General features: G+C 38.5%; 1 protein-coding gene across 2 annotated transcripts in view; it reads left to right on the top strand.

Moving 5' to 3' along the window:
• The window catches only part of YIPF6 (Yip1 domain family member 6), a 38,632-nt gene extending 28,639 nt beyond the window's left edge, over window positions 1-9,993 (top strand). For both annotated transcript variants that reach the window (XM_082716836.1, XM_082716837.1), the window contains exons 4-7: window positions 63-105; window positions 2,788-2,913; window positions 3,544-3,701; window positions 5,464-9,993. In XM_082716836.1, coding sequence (XP_082572962.1) covers window positions 63-105; window positions 2,788-2,913; window positions 3,544-3,701; window positions 5,464-5,582 — 446 coding nt within the window. In that variant the 3' untranslated portion in view covers window positions 5,583-9,993. The remainder of the gene's footprint in view (window positions 1-62; window positions 106-2,787; window positions 2,914-3,543; window positions 3,702-5,463) is intronic.
• The last annotated feature ends 4,673 nt before the right edge of the window (window positions 9,994-14,666 follow it).

Raw genomic sequence — 14,666 nt, 5'->3', positions numbered from 1 at the left:
ATAAAGATAGAAAATACTACATAGTTGTTTAACAGTCTTCTGGTTTTTATCTTGCCTTGTAGGGGATCTGTGGGGCCCTTTGATCCTTTGTGTGACACTTGCATTGTAAGTACTTACATTTCCTTCCTTTGCAATTTGAGATAGACTATATTTTCTTGTGTGGAGTTTCAAAATTGAAGGAAATTTTGAATATTTTATTTAGGATTTCTATGATATATTGTACTCCTTATGATTTCAGTCTAAAAAGTCAAGTAGTTTTCCAGATCAATTCAAAGAGTGATAGAATTAAAGATGTGAAAATCATTCTCCTCTCTCTTTAGCAATAACTTCTTAGCCTGTTTAGCCATTTCTCTTGAAATGACATTTGTTTACTCTCATGCACCTCTCCATCAGTAAACTAAGTGAATTAAATATTTGTAGGTTTCAGTACTGTTTATTTGTAAACCTAATTCTTCTTAAATCTTAATAATATGAATGAGAATGAGAATAAATTAGGAAGAGTAGAAGTGTTCAAGTTCAAAGAAAGATCATACTTTAAAGTGTTAGACTTTCCATACACATTGACATAAAGGGAGAGGACAGGAGAGCATAGTTCCATTGGAGAGGGGAATATAACCATTGGTAGTGTGGAAAAAATACTGCATTAGGATTCACTTCTGGGTTCTCATCCTGACTGTGCTATCACCAGAGCAATTTTGGACTACTTAGAACCAAAATGTGTATAATGATTTTTTTTCCTATTTACAGAAAACTTTTAAATACCTTCTCTTTATTTTATCCTCATAGCAAGAATATTATTTTCTTTTTTTGACAAACAAGCTTAGGTTCAAAGAGAATGGGGACTGAACCGACATCACACAATCAGTGGTAGACTTGGGATTCAACCTTAGGTTTCCTTGACTGCCCACTGTCTTCCTCTGTGATTATTTTACATCTCTGCCCACCTAACCCCTCTGGGTCTCCTTTTCCATATCTATAAAAGGAGATGGCTGAGGATCCCTTCTAGGCTTGACTTTTTATGATTCTAAACTGAACAAATTTCTTAATGGCTTCTCCGCCCATTTTTTAAAAAGATTTTATTTATTTATTTGACAGAGGGAGAGATCACAAGTAAGCAGAGAGGCAGGCTGAGAGAGAGAGAGAGAGAAAGGGAAGCAGGCTCCCTGCTGAGCAGAAAGTCTGATGCAAGGCTCAATCCCAGGACCCTGAGATCATGACCTGAGCTGAAGGTAGAGGCTTAACCCACTGAACCACCCAGGCACCCCTCTCAGCCCATTTTTCAATGAGAATTAAACATCTGGTAATTTAGGCAGTAATGTAGAGTGCTGTTTCTTACGCCTTTAATAACCACATCAAGGGCAATACTCCAGTGCGTTGATGGACAGGTTTATATTAGAATGACTGAACATATGCTTTTTAAGTTTTAAAAGATTAACATTAGAGATTATGTAGTTTAGCCCAATTTATTTGCAGAGAGGAAAACTGGAATCTCAAGACATCCAGTGATGTACTCTAGTTAGCATACCTAATGACAAAACTTGAATCACTTTCTGGATCTCCTGCCTTCGAGGCCCATTAATGTTCTCTCTTCATACCAGGCCAAAGCAGTAGAGATTCCAGACAACAAGTGATCAGTGCCAGCATTCCTTGCATCGGATTGTTAGGACTCAGAATGGAGTACGTACAGGTATAGAATACAGAAGCCTGCCCTGGCAAGCAGCATAGCAGGGCAAGACTTACTAAAAGAGGTTGTGAGTTTGGTGTTACTGGAAAAAAATAACATTAAGTCCAAGTGTTCTAGTCCACAATTCAAAAGTTTGTAGAATTCTTAGACAAAGAGAAGATATATCAGTGCCTGCTGAACTACCCCATTTTTTTTTAACTACCCCATTTTAAAGTGAAGTCTTTTAGTAATAATCTGTGTTTTGATTCAAAAAAATAGATAGGTTTATAGAGTCTTTCCATTCTGAAATGTCAGAACTAGGGGTGCCTGGGTGCCTCAGTCAGTTAAGTGTCTGCCTTGGGCTCAGCTTATGATCCCTGGGTCCTGGCATCTAGTCCCCAGTTGTGCTCCTTGCTCAGCAGGTAGCCTGTTTCTCCCTCTCCCTCTGCCCCACCCCAGCTCATTTTTTTCTCTTTTGCTCTGTTCTCTCTCATATAAATAAAATCTTAAAAAATAATAAATAAATGTCAGAACTAAAGCCTTAACTGAAGGATTATAAATGCAAATGTATCTAAGGGGTAGAGAAGTAACCTGAATGTGTACATGATTTGGTGTACATGATTTGGTCCCTTGTGAAGGGACCTGCTGCTATGTCAGTCAACTGCTCCCAGTTGTTGCCATGTAGGAACGTAGGCCCACTGTTAGAAATTCTTCAGGTTTTTTAAGAAAATCCAGAAATATGTATTTTTAAGTGAAACCTCCCAATTTTAAAATATTATCACTTGAATTTAAACCCATTTTAAATCTTGTATGGACTAATAACTCCATGTCTGTGAGCCACATTTGACCCTTCAGTTTTTAACCTCTGCTTAACCAAAAACGTCTTTAGTAATCCATTTACACATCCCAGCAAGGCCAGATGTGGTGACCCATGCAGTCCTGAGGCATTTGGAATTGGAAATAAGGGAGCCATACCGAATATTTCTGATGTCTTGCTTTCGTACAACCTATATATTATAGATCTTCAGGTGAGGTTTAGGACAGCTCCCTGATTCAAAGTTTGCTTTAACTTTATTGCCATAAATAAAAGATGAAGCAATTCTCATGCCATTTCCTTCTCACAGAATGCTTCAAAGAAGCTCTATAGATAGTGAAAAGGATGGAGGACCCCAGTTTGCAGAAGTGTTTGTCATTGTCTGGTTTGGTGCAGTTACCATCACCCTCAACTCAAAACTTCTTGGAGGAAACATGTGAGTATTATTAAAATGTACTTTTTGCCTTGCCAGATAGTATATCTTAGACTTTTAAGGAAGTCTGGCTAGTTAGGTATTTTTTTAAAGAAAAATGAAAATAAATGAGGGCTAAAGAGAAATTCTCTTAAACCCACCGAACAGAGATCACCTAGTTTAACTTACCTTAAATTATCTAGGGTCCTGTGATAAGCTTCAGATGCTCTCTCCAGCTCCTGAAATCATGTGGAGACTTTTTTTGTGTTAGAAGATTATGTCCATTTTGTGGAGGAGATGGTCCATAGCTTCCAACAAATTCTCAACTAGGTCTTTAAACTAGAAAATATTAAGAACCACTATCTTAGAAGTTCATCGGGAGAAGGAAATCTCTAGGAATTAGAGTAGATCATCTGGTACCTTAGGTGGTTGACTCTCAAGGAGTTTGAGAGGAAGGGAGAAAGAGTAGAGGGAGAGAAAAATTAAAGCTTATGCTTAATACAGAAGCCTCCTTATAGAATCAATCTTAGGGTATAGGTATTACATATTTGAAGGAAGGTAACAATCTACGTATATAGAAATCTGTGAAATAAGCCATATCATGATACAGATCAACTATATTTATGATCTTTAAAGATGTATGTTATTTTTTAGATCTTTTTTTCAGAGCCTCTGTGTGCTGGGTTACTGTATACTTCCCTTGACGGTGGCAATGCTGGTTTGCCGGTTGGTGCTTTTGGCCGAGCCAGGACCTATAAACTTCATGGTCCGTTTTTTTGTGGTGATCGTGATGTTTGCCTGGTCTATAGTAGGTAAGAATGTACTTATCTCTACAGTAGCAAAGCAGACAAAAACATGAGTTAGAGATGACAACCAGATGAGGTGCAGTGTAACTCCTGAGTCATATGAGAGTGATAGGATTCTTGCCAGTATCATCCACAGAACCCTCTTCTCCAAGTAGGCAACATCTTATCAGAGTTGGATATCTGGCCTTGTGAGATGCAGAGGGTCATATTCTTTCTTTTTTATTCTTAAATAATTGATAGGGTCAGGAAAGGAGATTATACTAGACCTAGCTCAGATCCTAACATATAGGAGGCATAGGTGACTTGAGAAATGACTTGGGCCTTTTCCTAACAAATTAATCATGATAAGAATAGTAGCCAGCATTTACAGATTGCTTATTCTAGGCCAAGCACTGTTGTGAGTGCTTTATATGTATTATCTCACTTAACCCTTACAACGCAAATAAAAAGTAGTATTCTTAGTCCCTTTTTTTACATATGAGGAACAGACCCAGTGAGGTTAAAACACTTGCCCTAGGACACATAACTAGTGAATAGGGGAATTATGTTTCAAATCCAAGCAGGTGACACACCTGTTTAGAACTGTATTATACTACCTCCCAGTATAGGTTGTTATGTGTATTATCATGTAGTACTTTTCTGCTTCAGTAGAAAATTCTGCCAAAAATTAGGAAGAGCCTATAGTGGTGGCAGTGAATACTATGTGCTCATTGTTTTTGCATTCCTAAAATTCTACCTTCAACTAGAACTGCTCACTGGCTTCTTACTTCATGGGATAGACAGACTGCCTAATATTTTTAAGTGCATTAACATACACATTTGCTCTGGAACATGGTTAAAATCCAAGAAGTAATCCAAAAATACAGTCTGAGAATGCCAGAATTAATATTATAAAGACTGTGTGTTAAGCTCGAGTGCTTTACCCATGGAGAACCCCCTCATTCCCTCACTTAGCGTCTGATAACTTACCATACTTGTAGTTGTGAATATCTGGTGTCCAGGCTTATAGCTGTTCAGGAAGTAGAATCTTAGAAGAGAGAGAGGCTCCTATAAGCATTCCATTTTCTAATTCAGCAGATAGTTCTTGAGCACAAACTGTGTGTCAGGCATTGTGCTAGGCACAGTCTCTATCCTCAGAGTTCATAACATAGTGGAGCAGCCAGACATGTAAACACTTAAGGGCAATAGGTGTCCCAGGTGGGAGATGGAAGTGTGTGCAGGGTATGGTGGGGACACAGAGGATGTACGTGGGCAGTTCTGCCTGCAATGGGAGGATATGTGATGGTTGCTTAGGAAAGATTGCCTGCAACGGATGATCAGATGTGTGAAAGGTTGAGTCTCATTTCCTGGGTGGACAAGAATAACATCTAAAAGAGCCAATAACTGAATAATAAGAACAATTACTCAAGAAGCATAGCAGTATGAGGCCATTTGCCATAGGAGCAACTCGCCTTAGACATTTTTCTCAGTGTATTCATCACAGGTCAGTAACTTCTCAGAAAAGGTTAGGAAGCCCCTTTTAGAAAGATTTTCATGTGAAATGGTTGACAACTTTCAGAGTTTAGTATTGGAAACAAGTAGCTCTCAACTGTCTGGAAAAACTATGCCGCAGAATGCGTTTTTCCCCAAAGGTCACAAATATAACTGAACTTTTTGTGTAATTCTGTGTTCCAGACTATGCCAAGCACATTAAAGTATAGTAAATGTTAGTGGCTGTGACAATCTTATTATATTAAAGATTCCATTTTGTTTTGTTTGTTTTGTTTAGCCTCTACAGCTTTTCTTGCCGATAGCCAGCCTCCAAACCGCAAAGCCCTGGCCATTTATCCTGTTTTCTTGTTCTATTTTGTCATCAGTTGGATGATTCTCACATTCACTCCTCAATAAATCAGGAAATGGAAATTAAAAACCGGTGAATTGAAAGCTCATCTGAAAGATGCAATTCACCATGGAGCTTTCCCTCTGGCCCTCTTTTGTGTAATTTTGGAGGTATTTGGTATGTGAGGATATTAAAAGGGAGCCATAAAGCACCATCACTGCTTATAAGGAACTGATGTTTGAAAGGCTGTCCTTTGCCTCTTGATGTTATTTCTTTAAAATATGTAGTATATGCAGTATAGTGCTGCCTTAAGGCGTGATAGGGTCACTGTGGTCCATTCAAGTGACAGCCAGTGATTTGGGAAGCACATGAATGCATCCTGCGAGTTGAGTGGAATTAACTGCTGTATTTTCAGTTTTGAGAATACCAGTTCAGGTGCGGATCTTAAACACATTGCCTTATGACTATTAGAATATGCCTCTCTTTTCATACATAGGAATGGGTAGTCTATCCATTTTGTTTTATTTCTTTCTTAGGCTTAAAAAGGCAATGACAGAGGTTGGGAAGGGGCTTCATAATTGCAGAGGAGAAAACATGCATTAACCAGTATTCAGATTTTGACTGGAGAAAATTCTGCACTTGTTGCTTTCTAAAAAAGCGAAGGACAGGTAAAGAATCAGCTTCTTTAGTTGTTCTGTATGGTTCCCTTTCCACCATGCTTATTAACAGCACCTCATTGACACTCTAGTTTTTAATCTTGCTCCCTAGCTCTGAATATGCAAGCTGTTCGTAGTCAATATGTAATTTTCCTGTCATTGAAGCTCTTGGTGGACCAGTGCTTGAACTTACCCAAGTGGGAGACCTCAAGAATTTTAGATCAGTAGGCCCTTAATGCATATTATCATTTGGGCACTTATTCTTCCGGTAGATTGAGGCATTTTGGACACAGCATAGCTCTAAGGAAGCCCTCGTTATTCTGTGTAGTCTGGGCTTTAACTAGAAAGTAAAGCTAAATCAGAAGCCTGCATTTAACCCCATGCACATGGACGGATTTAGCATTCTGATGGCTGGTTCACAGAACAGCTAGATGCTTAGAGCATGACGTTGGATGCCATGGGTTTACAGCTGCCACCTCTTCATAGTGGGCTTAGCAGTTTTTTCATTAGTTGTGCTTTTTGTGTTGGGGAATAGCAATTTATTTTCTTGGTTTTAGACTATATTTGTAAAGCTGCTTAGCTCTTCTTTAGACGAGTACTTTTTTTTGCACATGTGCACCTACTTGTATTCTCAGCTATTTGTACACACAAGTGTGAAGGCTTTTCAGGGAGAAGAGTGTCTGGAAAGGCTGATTCGAAGCTAAACATATTCCTTTAGGGTAATATGAACTGCTGCCATCTATAAATTGCACATTGAAGAACTTTTAATAGACAAAAGATTAGGAGTCAGGCTGAAAACATTCATTGTATATACAGTTACTTTAAAGACAGGAATTTATTCCATGGTTTTTCTTTATCATGGAATCTAAATATTTATTCATTTTTTTAATCTAAAGACTATCTACACATGGATATATAATTTTAAAAACGTATTTTGTCCATTCCCAGATTAACCAAGAATACTACTAGGACAAATGGGTTCTTGGAGTTATCACTAAATTACTGAGCATTTCAAAGTTGGTCCTCTCAATACCAGCCTTCTCCAGACGTTTTGGTTATTATATATTTGTATTCATTTTAATTTCTCTTCTAAATTTTAAAATAAACCTGCTGAGCACAAAGCCAATTTTTCAGTCTTGAATTGGTAAAGACAATATTATGAAACTGGTTTTGATTTTGAAATTGGTCCTTAAGTTATCATCGTCTGAAATTTCCATCGTCTGAAATTTCCCAACCTTTACTAAAAACTTCTCTTTTCCAAAGTTATTTCATTATCTGTCCCAGTGGTTATAATGTAAAATTAAAGAAATGATCATGTTTTTCAAAAGGGAATTGCCTACCGAATTTTACTCAGGCTAAATATTTTGATCAGAAATGTTTAAGGTTACAACAGGGGTGGCAGTTTTATGGTGGGGAGGGGGTTATATTGGGTGTTAAGGCAGTTTGTTCTGTGTGTTAATCTCTTGGTCTTGGGTGATTTAAGGAATGGTTTTATTTGATTTAAATGAAGATGGGTAAAATGGAGATTATCTTTCTGAAAATGAATGGTCAGTTTTATGGTATAAATGATTATTTTCTTAATATATGCAAAAAAAGTGCATTGCTCTCTGTGGCAGAAGACCTGATTATCTGGAAGTTATAACCCTCAACACAGCTTTCCCTGGTTTGCTGCAAAGGCACATGGCTAATTATAGAAAGAAGGACTAGAAGAGAAAGGGATTTTAACAAAGGAAATCCTGTTCTAGGAATTGGGAAGTTTCATGCTTTAGTTGAAACTCAAGTGTGTGAGCATCATTAACCAAATATACTGCATTATTGCCGAATGTGGTGTATCACTGTCTTGGGTTGTCATTTGCTGACCCTACTTCTGAGACTGAGCCTCTGTTGTAACATTCTTTAGCAATAGAAAGGTGAAGACTGGATATAATTGCTCTTCAGATTATAAAAACTCAACTGATGCAAACGTATTTGAATGTGCAGTGTAGTCTTAAATGTCAACCATTAATTGTCAAGTCTTTTGCCTCTTGGGAGTCTTATTACATGAGTTGAATAGGATCTTTTTATTGTGATGGATTTTTCTGTTGTTGGGCAAGGTGGGCTTGTCACAGGACATAGGACCAGTCAGCATTTTACTGTTTACTATATTTGTCTTTTTATAAAGTATCTCCCAGATGTGATTAGAAGGCTAGCAAGCCTGTAGTTAAAGATTTAATTGTATACTTCTTATAATCAAACTACTTACTCTACCTGGACTTCCTAAAGATGAAAATGAAAATCTCCTGTCATTTCAAATCCTTGGGTGATGTCAAGTCATTGGAATTTATCTACATGCTATAATGATATGATCAGACATCCATTGCATGAGCTGTTTTATTCCAGAGTAAGATACTGAAATTGTTATTCTTAATTAGACTGTTAATTTCTGAGACAGTTTGGATAGAGATAAATCTGTGAATGTTAATTCATGTATGTAAATTATAAATACTTTTCTAGATTCTGTGGGCTTTTATTGAAAATAAAGAATTTCTAGGGATTTACTCAGGCCATAAGATGGCTAAGTAATAATAATGACAATAATATTACTACTAATAATGGCTAATATTTATTGGGCACTTACATTGTGCCAGGCAATATTCTATTTTTTTAAGAATTTTTATAACAGCTTTGTTGAGATATACTTTACCATAAAATTCATCCTTTTAAAGTGATGTACAATTAAGTGATTTTTTCTTCAGTATATTCACATAATTGTGTATTATCACCACTAGGTCATTTTAGAACATTTTCATCACCTCCCAGTAAAATCCCATATCCAGTAGCATCACTTCTTTTCCCCTTCTCCCCAGCCTCTGGCAACCACCAGTCTGCTTTCTGTCTCTATTGATTTGGCCAGGCACTATTCTTAAGTGCTTTTTATGTATCTCCTCTACTCTGTAACAAAAAGTGCTACAATTCTCATTTTATAAGTAGAAAATTGAGTCACAGAAAGGTTAAGTAAATTGCCCAAGGTCACACAGTAAATTGATTTAAAATAGGAAAACACTAAATGGGAGCATAGTAGGACACAGTTTTGAATTGCATTGTTATGTACATGAAATGAATATACCCTTTTCCCAGGGTATGGGTATGCTCCCTGTCATTAGCCATTACACCCTACAACTGACTGGAGATAGATAACTCTCATTCTTTTTTTCCCCCCTGAGTAATAGAACACTATATTAGCATCTGAGAAAAACACAAGAGCAGTTGTACGTTGGAAAGAGTTAGGTTTCCTGCCTTCCCCCACCTTCAGCCCCTTTTGTCTCCTTTCCCCCACCTGACACATGCACGCATGCACGCTCCTCTTCTTTTTCCCAAAGTCTTATGAGTCAACCAACTTCTGCCTCTTTCATTTTAATTCTCCCAGAGGGAAGATTAGTGCATCAAAATTTAACCTGTTTATTCAGGTGCTTATAGTCAGGGGATGCATCTAGTCACTTATAATACCAGTTATATTTCTAAGACCTCGGAGAGCAGTAGTGTGAGAAAAAATCTTTTTTAATTGGTTTAAACTAGGTGGGAAAAATAACAGAGTAAGGGCTTTGCTTTAATGAAGTCAGTGGTTCCACCTGGTAAGAAGTAACCACATGCTACTCTTGTTCACTCTGTTCTGTTTACTTCAGAGCCTTTGTGCTCTGTGCCATCACTGCTGGTAATTTCTTGGTTCTCTTCAATACTCCATTTTAATCCTGATATTTCCTGTAAATAATGAACCTATGGAAAGAGTAAATCTGTAAGATGATTTGTGAATGTTAAACGTGCAAATAAAAACACTGGAAAAGGAGATTTTGTACATGTCCATTCTTGAGGGGAAAGACACAGAGATATTTGCTACATACTGTTTTCAGAGGTAATATATTGTCATCAGACAGTACTGAATGCTGTGTAGGATTGGACAGGCAGTAATTTTAAATCACATTTACTGAGCAAGTAATATACACCAGGCTATTATGTTAGCTGCTTTATAACAGTATCTTCTAATCACAGCCGCCTTTTAAAGTTTTGTTATTAACCTTATTTAAAAGTTTTGAAACCTGGGAATTTGGGGAGGTTAAATAAATTGTCCAGAGTTGCAGTGAGTGGTGCAGCCAGGGTTCAAACTCAGGTTTTATGACTCCATAGTCTTCTATATTAGTTCCTTGCCAAATTAAAATCATACCTACCCACTAAACTAAGCCACATCAATCAGGTAGCTTAATAATATGGTGGGAAACTGGGTTTTCACCCATCTTCTGGGGACAATACTGGTTTCTGCCTTCAGTTTATGATCTACTTGGAGAAACCAAATTCCTCACCATCCGTGCACACTCATAGTTGAAATGCATTGTGATTCTTATTTTTGGTACCACATAAAACGTTAGAATGGTCAGTGAATATAGGAGAAAGTCTTTGAAATATTGGGAGAATTTGTATCATCCAAGAGGAGAGGGGGACATTCCAGATGGTAGGGAATATTTAAGAAGAAAGATGAGAGGTAGCAGCCAAGTCTAAAGCCATGTATCTACACATGTGCAACTGTGTCACTGTCCTGTACATATCAGAATGTGTTGTGAAAATTTTCTAGCTGCCTTTATATATTTCACTTTACAAGGCAGATAAAACTTCTAAGCTTATAGCTAAGGAGGTAGGCTCAAATAAGTGAAGTAGTATGCCTTGGGTGATAAAGCCAGTCTCAAGAACACAATTGGAAAGTTGATCTTCATGTAAATATTGACCCTTTTCTAATGATAGCTTGCATACTGAAATGAATTCAACTAACTTTGGGAAATAAAGTTGATGGATAAGATGAGACCAAGTCATTGAGGGTAAGTATTGAAAAGTAGGAAATTGTGAGTAGTTGTGATAGGATTAGTGAGTACTGTGGTAGGAAATAGGATGTTTTCAAAAGTTCTGGAGCAGGGGACTATCTCAAAGAAAGTTACTTATAAAGGAATAAATGAGGACATATCGAAAAATTGGATTGCAAGTAGGGTAGAGACAAGAAAGGAGTGCCAATATATTTCTAACCATGGGTCTGGAAGAATGGTGTGTTCTGAGGAGAGTTGGGGAGGTGCTGAGTTTGCTATCAAAGTGGCCATATCCTAAAAACAACTGGAAATATGAGTTTTAAGTATAGTAAAAATCATAGCTAGAAATGTAAATTTGAGTCTGCAGATGCTATTCATGTTGAGAGAATGTACTGTTTCAGTCTTATTGACAGGTATAGTTGCTAAAGAGCAGGACTAAAAAAGAATCAAAGATGAGGAGGAGGGAATGAATCTTATTTATGTGCTGTGGATTTCTACATGCTACCTTTTAAAGATTTTTATTTTATTTATTTGACAGAGAGCACAAGTAGGCAGAGAGGCAGGCAGAGAGAGAGAGAGAGGAAAGCAGGCTCTCTGCTCAGCAGAGAGCCCGATGCGGGACTCGATCCCAGGACCCTGAGATCATGACCTGAGCCGAAGGCAGCGGCTTAACCCACTGAGCCACCCAGGCGCCCCTCTACATGCTACCTTAATCTTACATGAATCCTTTGACGTAGTTTCCTTCATTTTTAGAGGAGGAAGCAGTTTGGATTTGGTAAGCAGCAAAGGTGGAACATGAACACAGCTCTCGTTTTTACTCAAAAGCCTATGCTCTTCCTCCTGTGCTCTGCTACCCTTACAGAAAGTTTTATACTCCAACAACCTAAGAATGAGTGCCTTGCACAAAGCAGGTGTTCAAGAAACATGTTGAGTTAGTTAATTGAGAAAATATATTTGGGTAGAAGAATATAGTAAGTTGATTGCACTAGTGGCCCAGTGTTTTACCCCTCTCTGAATCCCTACCCTTTGCCATGTGACTTTGGAGTTCCGCTCAATAAAAGGCAGAACCTGTTCTCTACCCCTTCTTTCTAGGTGGTCTTCATAGCTTGCTTTGCCTAATAAAATCTGGCAAAAGTAATGGTGTGCAATTTCTGATCCAGAATACCTGAGGCTCTATGTGTTTTTTATATGTCTCTCATTTCATGGCCGTATCCTGAGAGAACATGCCTGAGTTCGCCTGCTGGAACATAGCCTAGTCATCCTAGCCATAGCTATTCTAGATTAGCCCACTACCAAATGACTGTCAGACAAATGAGTGAGCCCTCTTAAGACTAGAAGAACTTCGCAGCTGTACCCAACCTAAGTTGCCAATCTGCAGACTCAAGGAGTAGATGAATGCTTATTGTTTTAATCTATTGAATTTTGAATGGTTTGGTATGCAGCATTATAGTGGCAATAGATAACTGGATACAAAAGCCATTCTTTAAATTTTTTTTTCATGTTTCCTGTTACTAGGAGATGGAGGCACTGAGTATTGGTTTCTTATTTGTAGAGTCATATCAGGCACAGAACATTGGAGATGAAAGGAATTTTAGAGATAATTAATTCTATTTTCTTATTTTACAAAATGAAAAGCTGAGGGCCGGAGAGGGAAGGCTACTTACCCAACACTGTTAAAAGGAGCCAAAATAAAACAGTTTTCATTTCCAGTCCACTGCTCTTTATATAACATAACACAGTAGAGTAGCTGAAAGGGCCATAACCTAATGCCAAAAAAAAAAAAAAGAGAGAGGAGGAGTCAAGATGGCAGAGAAGTACCAGGCTGAGACTACTTCAGCTAGCAGGAGATCAGCTAAATAGCTTATCTAAAGATTGCAAACACCTGCAAATCCATCGGCAGATTGAAGAGAAGAAGAACAGCAATTCTGGAAACAGAAAAACAACCACTTTCTGAAAGGTAGGACTGGGGGAGACGTGAGTCCAAAGCGACGGGAAGATAGAACCCGGGGGGAGGGGCCGGTTCCCGGCAAGAGGCGGAGCAACGGAGCACAAAATCAGGACTTTTAAAAATCTGTTCCACTGAGGGACATCGCTCCAGAGGCTAAACCGGGACGAAGCCCACGCGGGGCCAGCGTGGCCTCAGGTCCCGCAGGGTCACAGAAGGATCGGGGATGTCTGAGTCTCGCAGAGCTTGCGGGTATTGGAATGGGAAAACCGGCTACAGAGACAGAGCCGACCGTAAGCTCGCAGCTCAGGGTTACCTTGAACCAGCCACAGGCTCGGTGAGCTTAGAGCGCGGCCGGAGGTCAGGCAGATGGGAGTTACTGGGCAGTGTTCTCTGAGGGCGCACTGAGGAGTGGGGCCCTGGGCTCTCAGCTCCTCCGGGCCAGAGACCAGGAGGCCGCCATTTGTATTCCCATCCTCTGGAACTCTACGGAAAGCACTCAGGGAACAAAAGCTCCTGAAAGCAAAGCCCAGCGGATTAGTCAGCAATTCCGCAATTCCGCCTGGGGCAAAGACACATGAGAATCACTACACCAGGCCCCTCCCGCAGAAGATCAACAAGAAATCCAGCCAAGACCAAGTTCACCTACCAAGGAGTGCGGTTTCAATACCAAGGAGAGCGTCAGAATTCCAGAGGAGGAGAAAGCAAAGCACGGAACTCATGGCTTTCTCCCTGTGATTTTTTTTTAGTCTTGCAGTTAATTTAATTTTTTTCTTTTTCATTTTTTTTTCTCACCTTCTAGTAAAATTTTTTTAACTTTTACCCTTTTCTTTTTTAACGTTTTTTAACTAGTTTATCTAATATATATATTTTTTCTTTTTTATATTTTTCTTTTTTTTAATTCTTTTCTTTTTTTTTCCTTTTTTTTTCTTTCTTCCTTTTTGAACCTCATTTTAATCCCCTTTCTCCCACCTCACGATTTAAGATCTCTTCTGATTTGGTTTAAGCATATTTTCCTGGGGTTGTTGCCACCCTTTTAGTATTTTACTTACTCCTTTATATACTCTTATCTGGACAAAATGACAAGATGGAAAAATTAACCACAAAAAAAAAGCAAAAAACAAAAAAACAAGAGGCAGTACCGAAGGCTAGGGACCTAATCAATACAGACATTGGTAATATGTCTGATCTAGAGTTCAGAATGACAATTCTCAAGGTTCAAGCCGGGCTCGAAAAAGGCATAGAAGATATTAGAGAAACCCTCTCGGGAGATATAAACGCCCTTTCTGGAGAAATAAAATGACTAAAATCTAACCAAGTTGAAACCAAAAAAGCTATAAATGAGGTGCAATCAAAAATGGAGGCTCTCACTGCTAGGATAAATGAGGCAGAAGAAAGAATTAGTGATATAGAAGACCAAATGACAGAGAATAAAGAAGCTGAGCAAAAGAGGGACAAACAGCTACTGGACCATGAGGGGAGAATTCGAGAGATAAGTGACACCATAAGACGAAACAACATTAGAATAATTGGGATTCCAGAAGAAGAAGAAAGAGAGAGGGGAGCAGAAGGTATACTGGAGAGAATTATTGGGGAGAATTTCCACAATATGGCAAAGGGAATGAGCATCAAAATTCAGGAGGTTCAGAGAACACCCCTCAAAATCAATAAGAATAGGCCCACACCCCGTCACCTAATAGTAAAATTTACAAGTCTCAGTGACAA

The sequence above is a fragment of the Mustela nivalis genome, assembly GCF_964662115.1.
Source record: "Mustela nivalis genome assembly, chromosome: X".
Lineage (NCBI taxonomy): Eukaryota > Metazoa > Chordata > Mammalia > Carnivora > Mustelidae > Mustela > Mustela nivalis.
The sequence above is the reverse complement of the archived record's forward strand: the minus strand, read 5'-3'. Positions and strand labels throughout refer to the sequence as shown.